Genomic DNA, 22413 nt, shown 5'->3' on the forward strand with positions numbered 1-22413 from the left:
TCCAGGCCGCGTTTCCGAGGCGGCCGGGGGCGGGGCGGGGGCGACCCCGCCTCCGCCGGGCTCGCACCACACCCACCCCGGCCCAAACGGCCCTCAGTGCCTGAGGTAACCTCTACTAGCCCACGTGTCCAGGACCGTGGCCCAAGCACGGCCTGCGTCCCAGGAACACAGACGCGACCGGAAGCGCTCAGAACCCTCCAGAAAGTCCTGGGACTCGTGTGCCCAGAGAACGTCCCGCTGCCCTCACTGTCGGGATCCCAGCGGCAGACGGGGCTGGCTCGGTGGGGGAGGAGGGGGTTGGCGAACGAGTCTCTCAGAGAGGCGGGGGGCGCGGAGGAGCTGGAGGAAGGAGCCCCGGGCAGATCTCGGCGCCCCGCGCGCACCGGGACCACGTCTCCGCCCCCCTCCCGCCCTTGCGAGCCCCGCGGTGCCGGCGAACAGACGGACCCGCGGATCCGCCCGCCGGGGACGGGGTGGAGCCGCACTGCGCATGCCCCGCAGCCGAGGCCGGCGGAGGCGGTGTCTCCCGGAGGCGCGCTGCGCGCGGAGCTAATTAGTGATTGTCCTCCTGCTCCAGGGAGGCGGCGGCGGCGCGTGGGGCGCGGCTTCCCGGGGTCTGCGCGGCGCTACCCCGACCGAGGGGCAGCCGGGCCGATGAGACCGCCGCCTCTCCGTGCCGTGTAGACACCTCAAGGGAGACAAGTAAGGGTCGGCTCCGCACCGCCGGCGGGAACTTGAACCGGCGCGCGGGAGCGGGCCGGGGGTCGGCGAGGCCGCGGAGAGGTGAGTCCCGCAGGTCTTGGAAGGGCGGGCGAAGAGGGGAACCCCGCGGGACCGGCGAGGCCAGACTTCCCAGTTTGGGGTGCACAGCGGGCTGCGGTGTCCAACGGGGTAAGGAAACGGTTTGTCCTGTTCATATCATTTTCCGAGAGAGTACTGTGGTGGTTAAAAATAAAAAGCCCTTAGAGGCAGTTTTGCGCCCTCTTTCCCGTTTTCTCCGCTCACTCCTTTCTCCAGGCCCTTTCCTTCTGCATTTTTCTCCAGCACACGCGGACTTGCGGGGAAGGAGATCCGCTGGCGGGTCTGGGACCGCCCTAAGCATCCTTCCCTCCCTTGGGAAAGGCACGGAGCTGCTCCTGAGCCATTCGTCCGTGCTGTCCCCACCCATCTCGCTCCTCGTGTATTTCTTAAAGGTTTTCTTCTGCCCGTTAAAACTTCGGGCCCCAAGGATTGTTCTCTTGGGAGTCTAGCCCAGTGATAGTGCGTACGTCCTCTTTTCACAGTACGATAAGCAGCAGTTGTGCAATACTGCTGACAGCATTTGGAGCACTTCCACATACATCCATGCGAGTGGTTTCCTCTGTCACCGTATGAAATAGGTATTACCAGCTGGTGCAAGGAAAAAGAGCTGAAGGTGGTAGCACTCGGTTGCTCCTCGCCCTTGCCACCTTACCCCGGAGCCCGAGCTCCCCTTATTTCACTGGAGGCAGACCAATTTGGTCACCATCACCACCCATCATTGGTACTGATCATCTGCTGGCTGAGTCCTGAAATATTAGTCTAGCTGCTTCTTTGGCCTATACATTCGTCTGCTTAACTGAATTCTGCTTTTCAAGGCTCAGCTGGATCCCTAACTCCTCTTTGGAGCATAGTTCTTCGGTTCCCATCAGTATTATGTGGATGAGTGATAGCAAAATAAGAGCAACACAGTTTTTTAATAGAGCTTAATTTCCTTAAAGAACTGTTATTGTGCAGTCGTTCAAACGTATGTGATCACTTTGTATATACTCACATGGAAAGATGTCATTTGTTGAGTGGAAGAACAAAAGATCCCATTAGTATAATTAAGGTGGACATGTACCTGAGTATGTGTGAGGGATTTTCAAGAAACTGGACAAATTGGTTGCCTCTGAAGAATGGGACTGGGGGAGAAAAGCCTCAAATAGATTTATATATGGTTTAAGAAAAAAATTTTTTAATGTGACTTATTCTGATTGCCATATTTATTTTTTTTGATGTTAAAAGATTGTTCTATGAAATGATGGTGGTCGTGGTGGAGGTAGCTAGTTTGGATTTTGTGTTCTTTTGTTTTGAATTCTTGTTTGAAACATGATATAATGCCAGTATGGCTGTGACCACATGGGTCCCTCCAGTCTCTGAATTACTATTGCTTCTATAGTGCTAATTACAGAGTCTTAGCTCAACTGCTCTCCAGTTGTTTCCCATGTTTCAGCAATGCAGAGGTAGAGCCTAGGACTCCAGTTTGGTTTTTTGTTTTTTACAGTATGTAGCACTACACCGATCACTCTAGATGGTGCTCTGTTAAACTTGGTTATTTGATTAGACATCAGTTTTCAGCATGAGATTTCTTAATTCAAATTGTTTTGGAAGTCAAGACAAGGTTGTTGTTTCTTTCCTTTCGTTTTCTGTCTTCTTTAGGAAGGTGCGATGGCGAGGAATTTATCAGTGATCTTGATCCTGACCTTCACTCTGTCAGTCACAAATCCCCTTCATGAAGTAGGACCAGCCACTGCTTTCCCTCAGACCACTGAGAAGATTATTCCAAGTTGGGAATCTAGCATTAATGTTGACTTGGCAGTTACCACACGGCAGCATCATCTACAGCAGCTTTTCCACCGCTATGGAGAAAATAATTCCCTGTCAATTGAAGGGTTCAAAAAGTTGCTTCAAAATATAGGCATAGATAAGATTAAGAGAATTCATATACACCATGACCATGAGCATCATTCTGACCATGAGCATCACTCTCACCATAATCATGCTGCTTCCAGTAAAAATAGTCGGAAAGCTCTCTGCCCAGACCATGACTCTGATGGTTCAAGCAAAGAGCCAAGAAACAGCCACGGGAAGGGATCTCATCGATCAGAACATGCCAGTGGCAGAAGGAATGTTTTAATCAAGGAGGGTGTTGGTGCTAATGAAGATACCTCAACTGTGTATAATGCTGTCTCTGAGGGAACTCACTTTCTCGAGACCATAGAAACTCCAAAACATGGAAAACTTCTCCCCAAAGATGTGAACAGTTCCACTCCACCCAGTGTCACAGAAAAGAGCCGGGCGAGCAGACTGGCTAGTAGGAGAACCAATGAATCAATGAGTGAGCCCAGAAAAGGCTTTATGTATTCCAGAAGCCCAAGTGAAAATACTCAGGAGGTGAGATGTTTCTCGTTGTTTTAATCAATATGCCTGCTGTCTATCCTGTCATTGCCATTCTCTCTAAACTAAAAATAAAATAGTGAGTTCATTGAAAGGGGAATTTCTCCTTTCTTAGCCAGGCACTTAGCTCAAAGTGTCTCCACTATGTTGAAAACATTCCTGATAAAAAACTTGTGGGGTAAGTTCTTCAGTAAGAATACTACTGCCTGGTGAAGCTATTTTCTAATATAGAATTTAAAGTATATCAAATTATTTTGGGGAGAAAATCTTTAAAGGTGAATACTATTAATTAAAAAAAAAAGTTAAAATGGAAGATCGAAAGAGCAGGAGTTAGAATTCATGTTTTAGGGAAAGGTGTGGTTTAAAGGGCCAGAGAATGCAAGAGCCGCTTTGCCTCCTTGACAGAGGGATCACAGTGACTTGTAAAGTGAGGGAAATTGGAGCTGCTACCTAGAGTGACGTGCTGGACAAGTGAAAAGTCTGGGCAGTGAGGTCCTGAGTTCATGTGTTTTTCTTCTCCGAGGCTAGACTTCCAGGCTGGCTGTACATAGTTTGCCTTAGCTAAGAAATGCCAACAACAAGGCATTAGTTGGTATACATTAATAGGCAGAACTTAAGTATTTCATTCAAACCATCACATGCCTGTACTAATTCTGGGATAATGCTACTAATGGTCATTCCCATAGTGACACTAGTAATAAAATTTGTTTGGAGTAGTATTGGCCGAAAATTGTGGGAGTTTAAAATAGCTTTTCAGAAGATGAGAAACAGGTGCTAGTGCCAGTGGTTTTTTTGTGGGGGTTTTTGTTTGGTTTTTGTTTTTTTTCGGTAAGGAGAGGGAGCTTACATTCTCCAGCAGAGATTCTCTTCAAACTAAGCTTGTCATCTAATTAAATTTTTGAAACAACTGCCTGCCGATGCAGGTTTGTTTCATTAACCAGTGTTGCCAAAGGGAGTAATCTACAGAATTTAATATTCTCTCATTGTGAAGTGTTATTTTGCCAAGTATGTACACAGCACTGAGCTAAGTTTTGCAAGTACAATGATTGCTGAAGAGTGACATGTCTTAGGCTTGTTTAGACCAAGTATAATAGCATTAGTACAGAAACAACATATTTCTCAATCTCTAATGAACCCATCTCGAAATTAAAGCTCATTTCCTGAATAGGTCTATACAGTGAGTTAACAGGCTTGTGAATATCTGTTTATCCTCAAACTTTTTCTTCTTGAGGCTTTCTCTAGCAGTGACTAGTGATGTGATTGCTTCTCCCAAGAAGAAATAGGCAGAAGAGATGGGAAATCACCCCTGTGACATAGTATCTCCAGGTAGCTTGAGGCAGATTCCAAAGTACTTAAAACAAAAGTTGATTTTGATTTACCTTAAGAAGTAGCTTCAGTAAGGAAAGGGTGTTTTGTCCTCAACAGCTTTTTTAGATTCTCTAATGGGTATGCCTTTCGGTGATTTCACTGTTAATTTTTTTTTCCTTCAGTGTTTCAATGCATCAAAGCTGCTTACCTCTCATGGCATGGGCATCCAGGTTCCATTGAATGCCACCGAGTTCAACTATCTCTGCCCAGCCATCATCAATCAGATTGATACTAGATCATGTCTGATTCATACAACAAGTGAGAAGAAAGCTGAAATCCCTCCAAAGACCTATTCTTTACAAATAGGTAAAATTGCCTTTTTTATGTAAAAATCATTTCCAGTAGATATATTTATGTTGTGCTTTTTCCTTCTATTTACATCAGCCTGCTCATTTTTCAGCATAATTCCAAATATATCATCTTAATTGTTCTCTGCCTTGGATGTGAAGAAAGCAAATGTGTTAGCTTTACCCTTAAAAAAATAAACAAAACCCAGAAAATATATTAGATAATAACTTGTCTGAGGTTCTCCCACAGTATATATCAAGGTCATTCAAAAAATTTGGGTTCTATTGAAATATATACGTTACCATATGTAAGATAGATAGCTAGTGGGAAGTTGCTGGGGGCTTCCTTGGTGGCTCAGTGGTAAAGAATCCACCTGCCAATGCAAGAGACTCGGGTTCGATCCCTGGGTCAGGAAGAGCCCCTAGAGAAGAAAATGGCAACCCACTCCAGTATTCTTGCTAGGAAAATCACATGGACAGAGGAGCCTGGAGGGCTACAGTCCAGGGGGTTGGAGAGTTAGATGTGACTGAGCGTGTACACACAGGAAGCTGCTATATAGCACAGGGAGCTCAACTCAGCATTCTGTGAGGACCCAGAGGAGTGGGATGAGGGTGGGGTGGAAGAGAGTTTCAAGAGGGAAGGGATATGTGTATCTTTATGACTGATTCACATTGTTGTACAGCAGAAACCAACACAACATTGTAAAGCAGTTATCCTCCAATTAAAAAATTGGGATTTCTTTGTATGTTGTCACATTGTTTAGAGAATGGTCAGAGTTGTTTAGGAGCCTAATCCTAGTGTGTTCTTATTAATACATGAAACCAGGATACAGTCTGCTATAGTGTAAGTTGTGTTGTTCAGAACCTATAATGAATTGATTGCTTTGCTCACTGAGGATATTACTGATTCCCAGTTTCCTTTCCTTTCTCCTTTCTTCCCTCCTTTCCTTCCTTCCCTAACTTTTTCCTCTTCTCTCTCATAATATAACTGTTATGGGAGTCTGCAAGCTCAGTTCCCAAGTGATTGAGAGTTCATCCTTGGTAACCATACCTTCCCCTTCCTTCACCCTCAGTTCAGTTCAGTTGCTCAGTCATATCCGACTCTTTGCGACCCCATGGACTGCAGCACGCCAGGCTTCCCTGTCCGTCACCAACTCCCGGAGCTTGCTCAAACTCATGTCCGTCGAGTCGGTGATGCCATCCAACATCTCATCCTCTATCGTTCCCTTCTCCTCCTGCCTTCACTCTTTCCCAACATCAGGGTCTTTTCCAATGAGTCAGTTCTTCACATCAGGTGGCCAAAGGATTAAAGCTTCCACATCAGTCCTTCCAATGAATATTCAAGGTTGATTTCGTTTAGGATTTACTAGTTTGATCTCCTTGCAGCGCAAGGGACTCTCAAGAGTCTTGTCCAGCACCACAGGTCAAAGCCATCAATTCTTCGGCCTTCAGCCATCTTTATAGTCCAACTCTCACATCCATACATGACTGCTGGAAAAACCATAGCTTTGACTAGATGGACCCTAGCTGAAGAATGTTCTCCTAGGTTTACTCCTTTTGTCTGGAGGGTTCAGTCACATTTGATCCAACTTCTTGGTTATTGCTCTGTTGCCACAGTTCTGTTCCACTGAGTTTGTATTTCTTTAGTTCCGCTTTTTTTTTAAATTTATTTGTTTTTAATTGAAGGATAACTGCTTTACAGTATCGTGTTGGTTTCTGGCAGACATCAACATGAATCTGTCATGGGGTAAGCTCCCCTGCTTTTACAGATTACTTTATGCCACTCCACAGTCTCGCTTTGAAAGTTTATCAGTTGTTTGCTTTGTCCTTTGCTCTGTCTTGTTCTCTTTGACAGCCTGGGTTGGTGGCTTTATAGCCATTTCCGTCATCAGTTTCCTGTCTTTGCTGGGTGTTATCTTAGTGCCTCTCATGAATCGGGTGTTTTTCAAGTTTCTTCTGAGTTTCCTTGTGGCATTGGCTGTCGGGACACTGAGTGGTGATGCTTTCTTACACCTTCTTCCACATGTAAGTAAATAATTTATCCATTAGTGTGTTTTATAGGGCTTCCCTGGTAGCTCAGTTGGTAAAGAATCCACCTGCAATGCAGGAGACTCTGGTTTGATTCCTGGGTTGGGAAGATCCACTGGAGAAGGGATAGGCTACCCACTCCAGTGTTCTGGCCTGGAGAATCCCATGGCCTGTATAGTCCATGGGGTCGCAAAGAGTCAGACACGACAGAGACTTTCACTTTCAGTGTGTTTTACTATTCAACATTAAATATTAATATATATGCATGCGTCTATAAATATATATATTGAATATATGTATTTTCGGTTTGTGTTGTGTATTGATACGTATAAAAGGCTGGAAGCTTAGTTTCTAGGAGCGTTTGTGTGGGGTGTACCCATGACCCCCAGTCTCACCTTGGTGTGCACCACACCCGCTTCCCTAACACGCAGGGACAGAAGTTCCTGCTGCACCCAACTGCAGGCCACTGGGGCAGGGTGCCTGGATCTCAGGTACTGGCCAGGGCCCATTGCCCAGACTGGGCTTCTTGGAAGCACACCGAGAACAGTGGTAGGGCTTTTCCACTGGATGTATGAGCAGTAGACACCATATGCCTGTTAAGACTTATTTGTGGCCTTGGAGAAACATTGGAAATACCCTCTACCTGTACGTTATGAGGATCATTGGAGAATGTGTCTGTCTCTACACTGAATAGATCCACTCCACTAAAGTGCCGTTGTGCATTATATACATTAAGCTCTGGGTCACTGCTGCTTGTTGGTAGTTTTACTTGTAATATCCTAAACTTCCCCTCATTCTGAAGTAGAATGTTAATTGCTTAATTCTGAATGGTTTCATATTTGACATTAATTATCTTAGCCAATTTTTCTGACATGTGAAACAAATGAATTGATAAAATCTGTATTATTTTGCCTTTAGTCTCATGCAAGTCATCACCATAGTCACAGCCATGAAGAACCAGCAATGGAAATGAAGAGGGGACCACTTTTCAGCCACCTCTCTTCTCAAAACATGCAAGAAAATACCTATTTTGATTCTACATGGAAAGGGCTGACAGCTCTGGGAGGCTTGTATTTCATGTTTCTTGTTGAACATGTCCTCACGTTGATCAAACAATTTAAAGATAAGAAGAAAAAGGTAAGAAAAAGTGTACTGAGTACTTACTATGCATTGGACGTTTATTTAGAGCAGCACTTGAACTGAACTGTTAGCAGAGCTTTTCCAAGGTGTATGATCTTCATTTGTGAGGAGGTTCAGTACCTTTTTGCTTCCAGAAGCATTCGTGGAAGTCAGTAACCCTGGACTTCTCTGTCTTCAGTATTCCCTTCAGAGTCACAGGCAAGGGTAAATATCTATATAAATGACCAAACAAGGCATTGATGGCGGTGGTGGTTTCATGGGTGTGTACTTACCCCAAACTCATTTGAGTTATACACTGTAAGTATGTACAGCTTTTAAATTACTCAGTAGCTAAATGTTATGTTTTGTTTGAAAGACGATCTGACTCACTCAGACTTGCTCTGTGCAAAGTGCCCCCAGAAATAATATGAAGCTCAACAGTAGGCTCTATATCTGATGAAAATATCTTTGGAGTTGCCTATGGTGTTATTTTCCTCTTCCTATCTGATGTGACTGGGTAAATCAGTCAAAAGACTGTCCTCATGGGGACTCTTAATAATAACATGTACACGTTTTGGACATTTGTATACTCATATTCTGGTCATTTGATGTTGACCAAGATGTTCTTGGAGTCAGAGTTCTGTATGAACTCATTTTTTTCTCTGCAGCCCTGCTACTTTTAAATTTCCAGTTTTGGTTTCTCTTAAATTGAGCAAGAAGTTACATACTTGTAAAGCTATCTTAATGTAGAATCTAGATTTTTTGAAAATTAAGAAGTTTTATACAGTGATTGCCTTATGTAATTAGCAACTTGCCTTTGAATCTTTCAGAAGCATTCAACTGAAGTTTTCATGGCAGTAACTCTTCTCACTGGCATTTCATAGTCTGAATAATATGTAATTAAATCATGCACTTGCAATAGCAGGTATAGCTGGCATGAAGAGACTTGAAAACTAACATAGCTGTTTCTTGCTGAGCATAGAGCTTAGGCTGGGAACCAAGTGCCTGTGTACAGGGTAGCCTCCTCCATCCTGTGAATATTTGCCCTTACAGATTTTACAGTCACTAAAATCTCAAACGGCAGATTTTGAACCCTTGCTGAAGGTCGCTTACGGGGAACAAGTGAAGAGTGGACTCCTCTGCTGCTTCACTTGGATGGCTTTGAGGATATATCCTACTTCTTTGCTTTCTCTGGGATTATTCTCACCTTAAAAAAAAATCATTTTAAGGAATTTTTTGCAGGGGAGGGGTTTGTTTGTTTTACTGCATTTCTGTTTCAAATGCCATTCTAATTTCAGTGTAAAAGAGTTCTGTTTATTAACCTGGTGCTCTAACATAGGACTCTAAGAGGTAGGCTGTCTGTGGTCTAATACAGATCAGTGTTTTTCAGACTCTTTAAGTTATAACTACTTGTGAGTTGTGAAATCAGTCTGTGTCTTGAGCCATGTTTTTAAATGCAGCAGTGATATTACAGTACATTCCATATATTACTCTTTGTGTTACATATATATTACTATGGATTGTAGTTAACGAAGTTTGGAATTTCTGTTCTCAAATAATTTCTGCTAGAATGTAAGCTCTTAAGGTCCAGGACCGCTCCATCTTCTTTACTGCTCTATCTCCAGTGCCTTGAATAGTGTCTGGCACATAGTAGAGGATTGATAAATAATTTGTTGAATGTTTAAGAAGCATTAAGGGCTTCCCAGCTGGCAATAGTGGTAAAAAACCTGCCTGCCAGTGCAAGTAAGATGTAGGAGACTCAGATTCGATGCCTAGTTGGGAAGATCTCCTGGAGGAGGGCATGGCAACTTACTTTAGTATTCTTGCCTAGAGAATCCCATGGACAGAGGAGCCTGGCGGGCTAAGTACAGTCCATAGGGTCGCAGAGGTGGACACAACTGAAGTAACTTAGCACACACGCATAAGAAGCAGTTAATAGTAGATAAGCATAATTTCTAGGCAAAGACTTCCCACAGGTGTTTCACAAACATTTCATGTTCTCTTCCTTTTTAGAAAGTATTCTGTTTATCTTCTTTCAAGGGCATCCAAATCTTAGTGTTACTTATGGAACAGTTTTAAATCTCATTTAGTTCTCTCAAAAAGAAAAAACTACTCCTTACATGGTAAGCATTGGTAGCTCTTCAGACCCATCAGTTTAGTTCAGTTCAGTCTCTCAGTCATGTCTGACTCTTTGCGACCCCATGGACTGCAGCATGCCAGGCTTCCCTGTCCATCACCAACTCCCGGAGTTTACTCAAACTCATGTCCGTCAAGTCAGTGATGTCATCCAGCCATCTTATCCTCTGTTGTCCCCTTCTCATCCTGCCTTCAATCTTTCCCAGCATCAGGGTCTTATAATGGAACATTTTACCTTAGGATTTCCCTTAAGATATCCGTATATGTCAGTCTCTTTATTTGAATTAGGGTTGAGTCACATACTTGTGTAGTTAGGCTCTTAATGATATTTCTACCTCAGACTTTCTTTCTACCAGATTCTCAGGTTTCTTGCTCAGGCTGGAAACCTGAAAATCATCTATAAATCTCCCTCATCCTCCAACCTAGTTTTATTAAGTGTATCCAGAAGTAAATTATCTGTTTCTCTCCGTCTTCCTTGCTGCTGTTCTGGTCTAAGCTCGGCTTACCTGGCTGACGGCAGTTGCCTCCTGACTGGACTGTCTACGTTATTTTGTTATCCTCTTCTAATCCATAGTGGAGGGGGCAGAGTGATTTGTTTAAATGAGTCTGATGAGGTCGGACACCACTGCTGAAAATCCTTTCTCTTATATGTCTCATTGCTTATAGGATGAAGTCCATGATAGGATGAAGTCCATAGTCCATGGTTTGCACTGTCTGGACTCCCCACTACCCAGCCTCACTACTAGCTGCCCAGTCTCTGACCTACCAGACCCTAACCACCTTGCACTTCTTTCAGTTAAAGAAGGGGCTGCTCCCTTTCTGCTTTAGGGTCCTCCCACATGCCGTCTCCCTGCCTGGATTAATCCTCCCCGCCCTTCTCCAGCAAACCCTGCTCATATTTAGGTCTTGGCATAAACATCACTTTCTCGATGAATCCTGTCGTGGGAGTTAGTTAGGTCTTGTTATACACTCTTGTAGTACTGTGTGTTTGTCCTTTGTAAGGTGTATCAAAAATTGAAATCAAAGAATTGTGTAATCATTACCTGAATAAAACTTCCCTCCCTGTGGGTGATAAGCTCCATGGGAACAAGGACTGTGTGTATCTTGGTTTATGGTGTATTGATGTATTGCCAGAATTCAACACAGGAAACATTAGAGGCTCTTAATACTTGCGGAATGAAAGAATTGCTTAAAAACTAGAGATAGTCATTGCTCAACAAGAAATAAAACATCAATTAAGTGATTTAAAGTATCCTGAATTCACTTACTTTCACAAATATTTAAGTACTTTCTGTGTTTGAAGCATCATGCCAGGGGTAGGTATAAAGATTGGTTTGTGCTTCCTTTTAAACATTTTCATAACCTAAAAATGTGCAGATATTTTATATACTGTTAGAGCTAAAAATGAAATCTCAGTTATGGTGAAGATTGAGTCATATTCAAAAGATACTGCAAATAAGAAGGTGATTATTTTTGTGACAGTTTTCCTTATCTTAAATATTCTACATAAGTCAGTAATACATAGGCACCATTGTTCTAACAGTGACCTTCATTCTTGGGTTCTGAGATATGGACAGGATCTCAAGTATGGTATTCAGTTGGTTTAACAATCTAGTGATAAATTCAAGACTGACTACTAGAGATTTGTTTCAAAAGAGAAAACTGGTAATGGTGTTTTATGACAGCAAAAGTGTTTTAGTAACAAATACGTATCAGTATCACAGTATAATAGTCAGTTACAAAAAGTGTGGCAAGTATGGGGTTTCATTGCCCAAAAGAAGCATTGGAGGAAACCAGGCAGTTGGTTAGCAGATCACTACTTGCCAGGAGAACATGCCTGTTCTGAATTGATGGCCTGAGGCAGAGCTCAACTTTAATGGGTGTATGAGTCACCTGGAGACCTAGTTAAAATCCAAGTTCAAATCCATTCACTCTGGGGTGTGGCCTGAGATCATGCATTTCTAAATAGCTCCCAGGGGATGCAGTGCTCTTTTCATAAAAACAAATTATACTGTGTGACCTGAGAGACATGCAGAAAGATGAGTGTGTGATTTTTCTCTCGTATTACTGATGCATAATCTTTACCTTTCTGAACAGTTTATGCCTAAAACAAACTACTAGATGCTATGAAGTTGAGTGCAGGCCTTGCCCTTAGATGGGGTTTATTCCTTTAGAAGTCTGTTACTCTGTTGTCTTTTTCTGTGAAATCTTTTGCTTAACTGTTTATCTGAAGGTGTATGCATAAGTAAGCCACTTATTTCAAATATTGCTTTTCCTTGCTGTTACAGAATCAGAAAAAACCTGAAAATGATGATGATGTGGAGATTAAAAAGCAGCTGTCCAAGTATGAATCTCAACTTTCAACAAATGAGGAGAAAGTAGATGCAGATGATCGTAAGTCCTTATAAATCTGAGAGCTGGAGGGAGTCCATTGCTCTGTGATTTGCAGGCAGCTTGGACTTTCCAGAAGAGATGGGACCATATTCCACCCCCATTAATCTTCCACTCCCCCTTTTTTTTTTGACTGTGCCACGAGGCTTCTGGGATCTTAGTTCTCCAACCAGGAATTAAACCTGGGCCCCAGCAGTGAAAGTGCCAAGTCCTAACCACTGGACCGCCAGGGAATCCCTCCCCTCTTTTTAAAACTTATACTTTCTTTTAATTGCCAGTGAGTTGGTTATTTCTATGTATATTTATATGTCTTCTTTCTTTGATTTTTTTATTTTGAGGTAAATTCAAATTTAGAAAAAAGTTCCAAGAATAATACAAAGAATTCCTCTGCCTCTTCTGTATTCCCCAGTTATTTTATGTACATTTATCATTCTTTCTCTCTTTCTCTGTGTATACATACTACTCATTTTTTTTTCCTAAACCATTTGAGAGTAAGTTACAAAAGTGATGCTGCTTTACCTCTAAATACTTGTTCTATTTCCTAAGAGAAAGGACATTCTCTTATGTAATTACAGGTCAGCGATCAACACCAGGAAATTAAAGCTGATACAATGCCATTTTCTAGTCTATAGACCATTTTCATGTTTTTCCTATTGTCTTAATAATTCCTTTATACTCCCCTAACCCCCAAAAGGAAAAAAAAGATGATCCAAAGTACAATTCAAGGTCAATTGTTGCCTCTTATTGTCCCTCATTTTGAGTTTTCCTGTTGTTTTTGCATTAGGTTGATCTGTTTGGGCAAGATAGCACAAAGTGTGTTACATCCTTTTTGGTGACGTGACCTGCCTGCCACCATGACGCTCGGTCACATAGCGGTGGTGGTAATTTTGATCACTTGGCTAAGGTTGTGTCTCCCATGTTTCTTCACTGTAAAGTTACTGTGTTTCCTGGGGCTTGTTAGCATGGCATTTCTTGTTGGACAGGCTCAGTTAAAATTAATATTTTTAAACCAGATGCCTCATGATGACCTTTGAGGTCCTGCCCTGCCTTCCACTCTCCCCTATGGTTCACTCTGTCCAGCCTCACAGCCTCCTTTTCATCCTGTGAGCATACCAAGTCTGTCTCAGAAGCTAATCCTCAGTTTCTTCTCCTTGGAGCACTTTTCTCCCAGGTCTTCATATAAATTCCTCCTAACCTGTCCATCCTAGAGGAGATCAGTTCTGGATATTCATTGGAAGGACTGATGTTGAAGCTGAAACTCCAATACTTTGGCCACCTCATGCGAAGAGTTGACTCATTGGAAAAGACCCTGATGCTGGGAAAGATTGGGGGCAGGAAGAGAAGGGGACAACAGAGCATGAGATGGCTGAATGGCATCACCGACTCGATGGACATAAGGGTTTGGGTAGACTCCAGGAGTTGGTGATGGACAGGGAGGCCTGGCGTGCTGCGATTCATGGGGTCACAGAGTCGGACACGACTGAGCGACTGAACTGACTGATTGTTTCAATTTCAACTCAGACATCTCCTTCTTAGAGGCCTTCCTGGATCATCCCAATACAGAGGTCTCCCACTTACTCTCCTCATATTCCCCTTTTCTATTTTCTTCCCATGCTGTCCAGTGCCTTAATTACCTTATTTATACGTGTATTTCCTTGTCAAGTGTCTGTCTCCCCACAAGAACATGCGCTTCCTGAAGGCAGAGACTTTGTCCTGCTCCACTTTGTCCTAGTGCCTGGCCCAGCGCAGATGCTCAGTTGCTGACTGAGGAGGAAGAACAACTTTATTGTTGCTACTGGCCAGTCCTAAGATTTCCTGTCCACCCTTTGTTTCCAGCATGCTGCTCTTCTCTAAAGAGCGAGTGAAATACTCTCACTTGTCTTCCTGCATCTATTCCGTCTTCACAATTTCCAGTGAAATTTATAATGATGAGAGGAAATAACTTTTAAAATTGGACCATAGTGTCAGGAATGCTGCCAGGAAAGTTGATGCCAGTGTACAAAAAAGAAAAAACAAAACCTACTGTTGCAGTTTACTTTACACAGATAAATGTTTCTTGGTGATGATGGTATTTCACGTTCTTTTGCTTTTCCTTTTTAATTTTTGTTTGGCCACAGTACATGGTTTGCAGGATCTTAGTTCCCTGCCTGGGGATTGAACCCAGACTCTTGACAGTGAAAGCGCAGAGTCCTAACCACTGGACCACCAAGGAATTCCCCTCTTTTGCTTTCCCTTGAATTTTGAAAGAGAGGAAATCAGATGACAGAATTATGCATGTTTTTTATTTCCAATTTTTTTGGAATATTTTTCTAAATTATTTTAAATGTCAACAGTGAAATATTTTTCTAAAATGTGTGTGCTTCTTTTATAATCAGAAAAAAAAACCTATCTTGAAAAACATAGGCAAAAAAATTTAAGGGAGGATCTGGGGTGGTTACTGAAGGTTACCATCTAAAATCCATTCTTAGTAAAATCATTTAACTTCTAAAATTCACTAAAACATACTGATGTTTTTCATCAACAGTACTCTGAAGTCTAGTCTGCCAGGTATATGTGAGAAAGTTGCCGTGCTTTGAAGTCTTGTTGACTCTTGTCAGTGGAGATTTTGAAATGTGCACATTAACAGAGCCATTTGACTTTGTCCCAATGTCCTTTATGTTTACACCTAGGACCTGAAGGCTATTTACGAGCTGACTCACAAGAGCCCTCCCACTTTGATTCTCAGCAGCCAGCAATCTTGGAAGAAGAGGAAGTCATGATAGCTCATGCCCATCCACAGGAAGTTTACAATGAATATGTACCCAGAGGGTGCAAGAATAAATGCCATTCGCATTTCCATGATACACTCGGCCAGTCTGATGATCTCATCCACCACCATCATGACTACCATCATATTCTCCATCACCACCACCACCAGAACCACCACCCCCACAGCCACAGTCAGCGCTACTCTCGGGAGGAGCTGAAAGATGCCGGCATTGCCACATTGGCCTGGATGGTGATCATGGGGGATGGCCTGCACAATTTCAGCGATGGCCTCGCAATTGGTATGTCTCTATGTTTCGGCCCTTTTTGGTTGATGTCTGAAAATGCCACTTCAAGCTGCTGATTTTAGCAAAGAGTAGGTTGGTATGATAAGGTTATTAACATCCAAGGTTATCAAAATGTTATCTCTTCTTTGACTGCTTTGACAGTGATGTACTCGATAAATGTGAGATAAGATGAAAACATGCTAGAAACTGTGCTTGGCCCTTTAACTAAATTGTAGCTGCCAAAAGTTACTTTTCCTTATCTGCAATATAAATAGTATGTATTAAAGTGAAAGTATCTTTTCCACCATCTTTTCTTTTATGCTAAAGGAATCTTCATCTATCTGATAAGTGTGAATTACTAATCCCTACCCAAAGAAGAATTATAGACTTTTTGTAAGTTGTGCTACCATTGAGAGATAATAGAATATTTATGAATGAATATTTGTGCAGGAAGGGAGGGGCTTCCCAGGTGGCACAGTAGTAAAGAATCCGCCTGCAAAGCAGGAGATTCAAGAGACAATTCCTGGGTCAGGAAGATCTCCTGGAGAAGTGAATGGCAACCCACTCCAGTATTCTGCCTGGGAAATCCCATGAACAGAGGAGCCTGGTGAACTACAGTCCATAGGGTTGCAAGAGTTGGACATGAATGAGCATGTGTGCACACACACAGAGTTCTAGAAGGAGCCATGGAAATAATTACAGAGCAGGCAGGCAAGGTCCAACGAGGCAGTGTTATTTTGTTGCCCAGCTGAGATGAGCCCAGGCCCTGCTCCCTGCACTGCGCTCTTCCTCCTCTGCACCATGCACAACTTAAGCGACACAGAAGGATGTGCAAGTGTTCAGTCATGGTTTGTAAGCAATCAGTTGTATAACGTGTTAACTTTTAAAAGCAGGGAGCTATTTGTCTTAAACTTCCCTTATCAAGACATTGAAAGAAGAAATGTAAAAAAGTCTAATTACACAGTGGATTCCTCTGAGGCTAGGAAACATGTTTGTACTCTTGATTCCTGAGGTTTTTTTCCCTAAACCTTTTAAATCAGTTTGTTTTATATTTCTCCATAAGTGCTTTATGTGGTAGCAGTTACTTCTCAGGCTTGTGTAAGATCATTTAATCACTGTTTAAGGCACAGCCGAGCCTTCCCTTCTCAATCATATCTACTTGTGCTTCTTCGGGAAATTTAAGCCTAGTTGAATGTAATCTCAGATTAGTTATAAAGAAGTTACAGAGTGCAGTTGAGAAAGTTCTGTTTATTCACAACCAGAATATAGTTTATTTCTTTTACCTCATTGTATGTGCTATACAAATTTTAAAAATACACACCCACAAAATAATGCAGTGATTTTTTTTTTACACAGGTGCTGCTTTTACTGAAGGTTTATCGAGTGGTTTAAGTACTTCTGTTGCTGTGTTTTGTCATGAGTTGCCTCATGAATTAGGTAAGAGAGCCCTACAAACAGTATTTTCCATACGGGTATCATATCTCAGTGTCACTGGCTTTTGCTAACGATAGTTTCCAGCAGGCTTTCTCATTTATGGCTTCTTATAAGTCTGCTATCCTAGCTAGCTTTGTTTCTCACCGAGGACAAGTCTGTTTCCAGCCAGAATTCTAACCCTGTGACTGTGATTACACAATTGCCTGTGTGGTGTTGCCAGACAGATCCCTGAGCACCCTCTCTGGTCCTCTTCCCCTGCCAGATACCTTCCTGTACCAGCGTATGGTGATGTCAGTCCATTTTCGTTGTACACAGAATATGAATAAGACCACAGGCAAATAAAGTCATCTTCCATTAACAGAGAGAACTTGGCAAAGAGAATTTCATTGGAACTAAAAAGAAAGAGAAATGATGAATTGTGTTTTGAATATTCTTTTTCTCTGTCACCAGGACTTAAAACCTTCCCAGAGTTGCCCTGGTTCTGTGTTTGTGTCCCTGTTTTTCTTCTTACAGTTGGCTACACACCTGTAGCATCATTTTCACTTTTGTCCCTTGGCATGTGTTCTGCCATTTAGAAGGCCTCCCATCTTCCTGTTCAGTGCTGTAATCCTCAACATCTGATTTGTGCTCCACCTTCTAGATCCTTCAGGCTCCATGAAGCCTCTCTTAAGTACTTTGATCTTAATTTCTTTTCTTCTTTTATAACCGGAACATTAGACTCTTCAGCTCTTAATTATAATGTATATTGCCTTAATCATTTTCTGATCATTTCCTGTGTGTTCTCTACTCCCTCTTCCTGCTTGTGGTCAGTTAAAAGCCCCTTGAATACAGTGCAAGAGCACAGTAGTAGATTCTTGGTATTGACATTCTTTGACAAACGAGAAACCTTAAGAAAAACTTTGGATAAAAGATATCTTAGTTTATAAAACTGTTAGGGTTTTTTATACTGATTCACTCTGTTAACCCTGAGTGATTCTTAATTTTGCATTTTTTTTTCCACTCCTCAAAAAAAATTGGATAGTTTCTTAAATCTCGAAAGTCTTTTGGGTATGTGTCTTAAAAATGATTTTTTTTAATGACTTTAATTGCCTTTTTGTGTTTTCTGTTAAAGGTGACTTTGCTGTCTTACTGAAGGCTGGCATGACTGTTAAGCAGGCTGTTCTTTATAATGCCCTGTCAGCCATGCTGGCATATCTTGGAATGGCCACAGGAATTTTCATTGGTCATTATGCTGAGAATGTTTCTATGTGGATATTTGCACTTACTGCAGGCTTGTTCATGTATGTTGCTCTGGTTGATATGGTAAGTTTTTAAGAAGTCAAATTACAGAATTGACTAACAATGAAATAAAAATGTTCTTGAAACAGCATTTTTTAAAAGAATGTAGAATAAATGTAATTGCAGTGAGATTCTGTGCTCAACAAAGTAGCATATAAAACATAAGTCCTTACTGGTTTATCTTTTTGGATTGTTGCTCACAAGCACATCTTTGTCCTGCTTAATATGTATCAGGATACACAGAAGTATCTGCCTGCTTCTGATGTGTCTTTCTGAGAGTAGAGTTTCAGTAATCAGACATTGAATTGTACATAGACTTGTGAAAAACCTAGTACAAGCCACATACTGTTGGCAAGCTGTGTATACATCAGAACACTTAAAGGATCCTTACTAACGGATAAAGGAATCCTATCTTGTTGTCACCAAAGTCCACTTAACAGTCTCAGCCAGTCTTACTGCTAAGATTATATTTTATATGTTAAAAGATTTCCATATCTCTGCACTTTAAGTGAACCACACGTTATGTACAGATACAGACAGTAAGCAGGGTAATCAGTGTAGCTCTCCATTTTACAGTGGAGCAAACTGGATCAATATAATTTTGACTTGCTGAGCAGACCATGAGTAATCACTGTTAATTAACTATTAGGAATTGCTGTGTGACATTAGCTAGAGTCATGTTTTAGAAAATTGACTCATGGTATATCCAGCGACATATAAAGTGTCCTGGAAATTCTTCTAAAATCTATGGTTCTGGAAACTTAAAGGTTGCTCTTTTTTTGTTTGTTTTAAAGGTACCTGAGATGTTGCACAATGATGCTAGTGACCATGGATGTAGCCGCTGGGGATATTTCTTTTTACAAAATGCTGGGATACTTTTGGGTTTTGGAATTATGTTGCTTATTTCCATATTTGAACATAAAATTGTGTTTCGTATAAATTTCTGATTAGGGTTTAAATGCTAGAGTAGCTTAAAGCTATAGTTTGCTGTCTGTAATTTGAATAGGTCATAGGGAGATGAGTTCGTACGGTGTGATCCGTAGCACTTAAGGTTAGTGGATTTTGTGATTTTTTTGTATTGAATATTGTCATTTGTTATGCTTATAGGGTCAGTTATGGTGGTAACATAAAGGTACGTTTTAATATTTAAGTTATTCTGTTCTGGGAATATAAGCTATATGTGCAATTTACCAATATTACCAGTTTATTGTATAAACAAGAGATTTGGCATGACATGTTCTGTATATTTCAGAAAAAAATATCTTTAATGTTTTTTTTTCTAGAACTAATTTAATATAGTGATTCCCATGCTGGATTTTAGGCCTCTGAAGAACTGCTGGTGTTTAGGAGTAAGAATACACATGAAGCTTAAGATACCGATAAAGCTTAAACTGAATTTAAGCTAAGAAATAAGGAGAAAAAGAGAAGAATCTATATAAATTAAGAAGTTATCGATTTTGTATAAAAAAATCAAAACTGGTTATTAAATAGAAGGGGAAATTTAGATATAAATGGAAAAAGGCAGTATTAGTAAAGTACAGAGTACATTCATAAACGTTTTTGTCAGAGTATTAATGTTCCAGTAAAACCTCAGCACTTTTTACTAATTTAGTTGTACATTTAACTTTGTATAGTAAAGACGTCTAAATATATTTAATAATTTGCAAAATACATCATTTGACTAAGAAATTGGAATTTTAAAATATGTGTGGAGATATGCCAGATGAGTATGAGTAAGTTTATGTATTGTCAAAAGACTTGGATATCACCAAGTTATATTATATATCACCCAAAGTTCCATTATTGGATGTTCTAGTTATCTGGTTTACCACTTGTCAGTGTATTAGAATTTCAATATATGTAAGAACATTAAAACAGTACTGATTATAATTTGACTTCTTGGATTCAGAAAGTAATTTGGTATCTTTCAGTGCTTCAGTGTTGTCGTTGTGAGCAGTTGTCCTTTTTATATATAGTACTTTAGATGTACTAGGGTTGTATGGCATTCTCTAGTTGTTGCTTTTCTACAAAATAAATTCCCATATCAGCTTCATATCAGATATTCTGATTTTCTTTGCTTGTTTTTTTTTTTACCATCTTAGCCATTTTTAAGCATACAGCTCAATAATTTTACATATATTCACAATGTTATGCAATTTGTCTCCAGAACTTTTTCACCTTGCAAAACTGAAACTCTTCATTTCCTTCCCATAGCACCTGGTAACCACCATTCTACTTTCTATTTCTATGAATTTGAGACGTCTGATTTTCTTAAGTATAACCCAGATTATATATACTTGTTGATTCATTTATATTATTGTATAAGGTGGCTTTATTCAATTTTTTACATTTTTATCACAAAGGGCACTTCAGAAAATACTAGACCACAGTTTGTTCAAAGCTATCCCTAACTTAAAAAATCCCCCCCAAACAAAAAACAAACCCCAGAACCTAAGCTTGAGAAGAAGCACTGATACCCTAGATTCTAAGGAGAATCGAGAACAACTGGGCAAGACCTTACAGCCTGTGTACTAAGACAATTTTGGACCAGCATTTCTGTCCCCCAAACCAAGTGAGAGGGGTCTGACTAATGAGAATTACTTGGATTGGGGTGGGCAGGGGAAGTGCTTGAAAGGATGAGATGGGACATCTCCTTCTCAGGCTAAATGATTACTGTTCTCCAGAAACCCACAGACCCACCCTAGTGCCACTGCTGGGTCAGTGCAAGATGAAATTCTGGACATTGGAAACTGTTCCTCAAAGAGTTTGGGAGATGACTTATACCTCCTTCTTTCACAGAGATTTTGAAGATGGAAGGTGTGTTGGACCAGTTCACAAAACAGGATGATAGCAACCATAGTTTGCACTCCAGTTTGCACTCACTAGTGAGTATACAGAAGATTTAAGGAGTTGGTTCCCACGGCTCTGTGTGGGAGAGATTGAAGATCAGAGGACAATGCAGAAACTGTAGAATATGAGCCAAAGGCTGTTTGTTTGGGGGAAAACACTTAACAGACTGATAGAAAATGAAAATGTACAAATAAATAATATCTTGAATAAAGAAGGAGACATAAATAGAGATGTAGTAGATCCAAACAATCATTAATTGTTTGGATAATTAACATAATTAACAATCATTAATTATGAATATTTCTGGAAAAAATATCAATGTCCACTCCAGGGAAAAATTGAAAATCAGTAACTGTTAAGATGACCACCATATCACAGTTTTCCCAAGCCTCCCTCAAAATAACACCCTTTTGCTGTAGATTTACCAAAACTTCAAGCAACACATATTATCCAAGTAATTATGGGATTAGAAAAAAAGAATATTCATCATGTTAATTGGGATTAGTGTAACTTGATACAAAACCATTCTGGGAAAGGCAGTCTGCCTGGTACCTTAATACTCCCTATACGTTCTTGCAGCTAAGTCAAGAATAAAAGGCCCTGAAAATTCTCCCTGGGCCAATTATCAGTGAACAACCTTGAAAGATGAGGTGTAAGACAAGGAGCAGATCTTATGTAGGAGAGGTGGTTTCCCCAAGTGCAGTGTTCCTCAGTGCCACACAAACTCAGCATGTGCACCATCCACCTGCGACCTTTCCCTTTGCTCCTATGAGACCTGAAGCTCAAGAGGGTCTCAAATGCTGCTCATGCTGCTGGCTATGCTAAGAACAGTAAAGTCCATTGTGTCCCAGAAGTTCATGTCTTATGCCCCAGTCCACAAAACAAACAGGCTAACTTATAGCTTCTAAATGGATAAAATTCCAGACCTTTACAAAACCTCACAGGATAGTACAAAAAGGGAAAGCAAAAGCAAATGCATGGTCACTTCAGTCGTATCCAACTCTTTGCAACATTATGGACCATAGCCCACCAGACTCCTCTGTTCATGGGATTCTCCAGGCAAGAATGCTGGAGTGGGTTGCCATGCCCTCCTTCAGGGAATCTTCTCAACCCAGAAATCAAACCCATGTCTCTTATGTCTCCTGCAAGAATCCTAAATGAAACAGCAAATCAAACTCTGAAGTGTATGTTTTGATCAGGTAAGGTGGCCCTGGGAATACAAACATGATTACAAAATAATCATGATTATAAAATAATGAATATAAAATAATCAGAACACCCATTACTGTAACAAACCATGTTAACAGAGTGAA

The 22413-nt window shown here is 41.0% G+C and overlaps 1 protein-coding gene and 1 long non-coding RNA gene across 4 annotated transcripts in view; one reads left to right on the forward strand and one right to left on the reverse strand.

Moving 5' to 3' along the window:
- Positions 1 to 16: 16 nt before the first annotated feature.
- SLC39A6 (solute carrier family 39 member 6) lies at positions 17 to 20308 on the forward strand. 3 transcript variants are annotated; one of them, XM_081562415.1, is made up of 10 exons: positions 17 to 105; positions 2440 to 3174; positions 4668 to 4851; positions 6688 to 6857; positions 7779 to 7997; positions 12404 to 12509; positions 15176 to 15553; positions 16895 to 16975; positions 18084 to 18274; positions 19045 to 20308. In XM_081562415.1, the coding sequence occupies exons 2-10, from the start codon at positions 2449 to 2451 to the stop codon at positions 19195 to 19197; spliced, it is 2208 nt and encodes a 735-aa protein (XP_081418541.1). In that variant the 5' UTR covers positions 17 to 105; positions 2440 to 2448; the 3' UTR covers positions 19198 to 20308. The 3 variants fall into 3 exon arrangements, with proteins under 3 accessions (XP_081418541.1, XP_081418540.1, XP_081418539.1); XM_081562414.1 differs by lacking the exon at positions 17 to 105 and adding an exon at positions 504 to 891; XM_081562413.1 differs by lacking the exon at positions 17 to 105 and adding an exon at positions 504 to 783.
- LOC145534585 (uncharacterized) overlaps positions 1697 to 22413 on the reverse strand; it is a 35188-nt gene continuing 14471 nt past the window's right edge. The window contains exons 3-5 of the long non-coding RNA XR_014074777.1: positions 9093 to 9186; positions 8025 to 8212; positions 1697 to 2639 (exon numbers count right to left, since the gene is read on the reverse strand). This is a non-coding gene — a long non-coding RNA (uncharacterized LOC145534585). The remainder of the gene's footprint in view (positions 2640 to 8024; positions 8213 to 9092; positions 9187 to 22413) is intronic.

The sequence above is a fragment of the Giraffa tippelskirchi genome, chromosome 14 (genome assembly GCF_054371585.1).
Source record: "Giraffa tippelskirchi isolate mGirTip1 chromosome 14, T2T-mGirTip1v1.2.pri, whole genome shotgun sequence".
Classification (NCBI taxonomy): domain Eukaryota; kingdom Metazoa; phylum Chordata; class Mammalia; order Artiodactyla; family Giraffidae; genus Giraffa; species Giraffa tippelskirchi.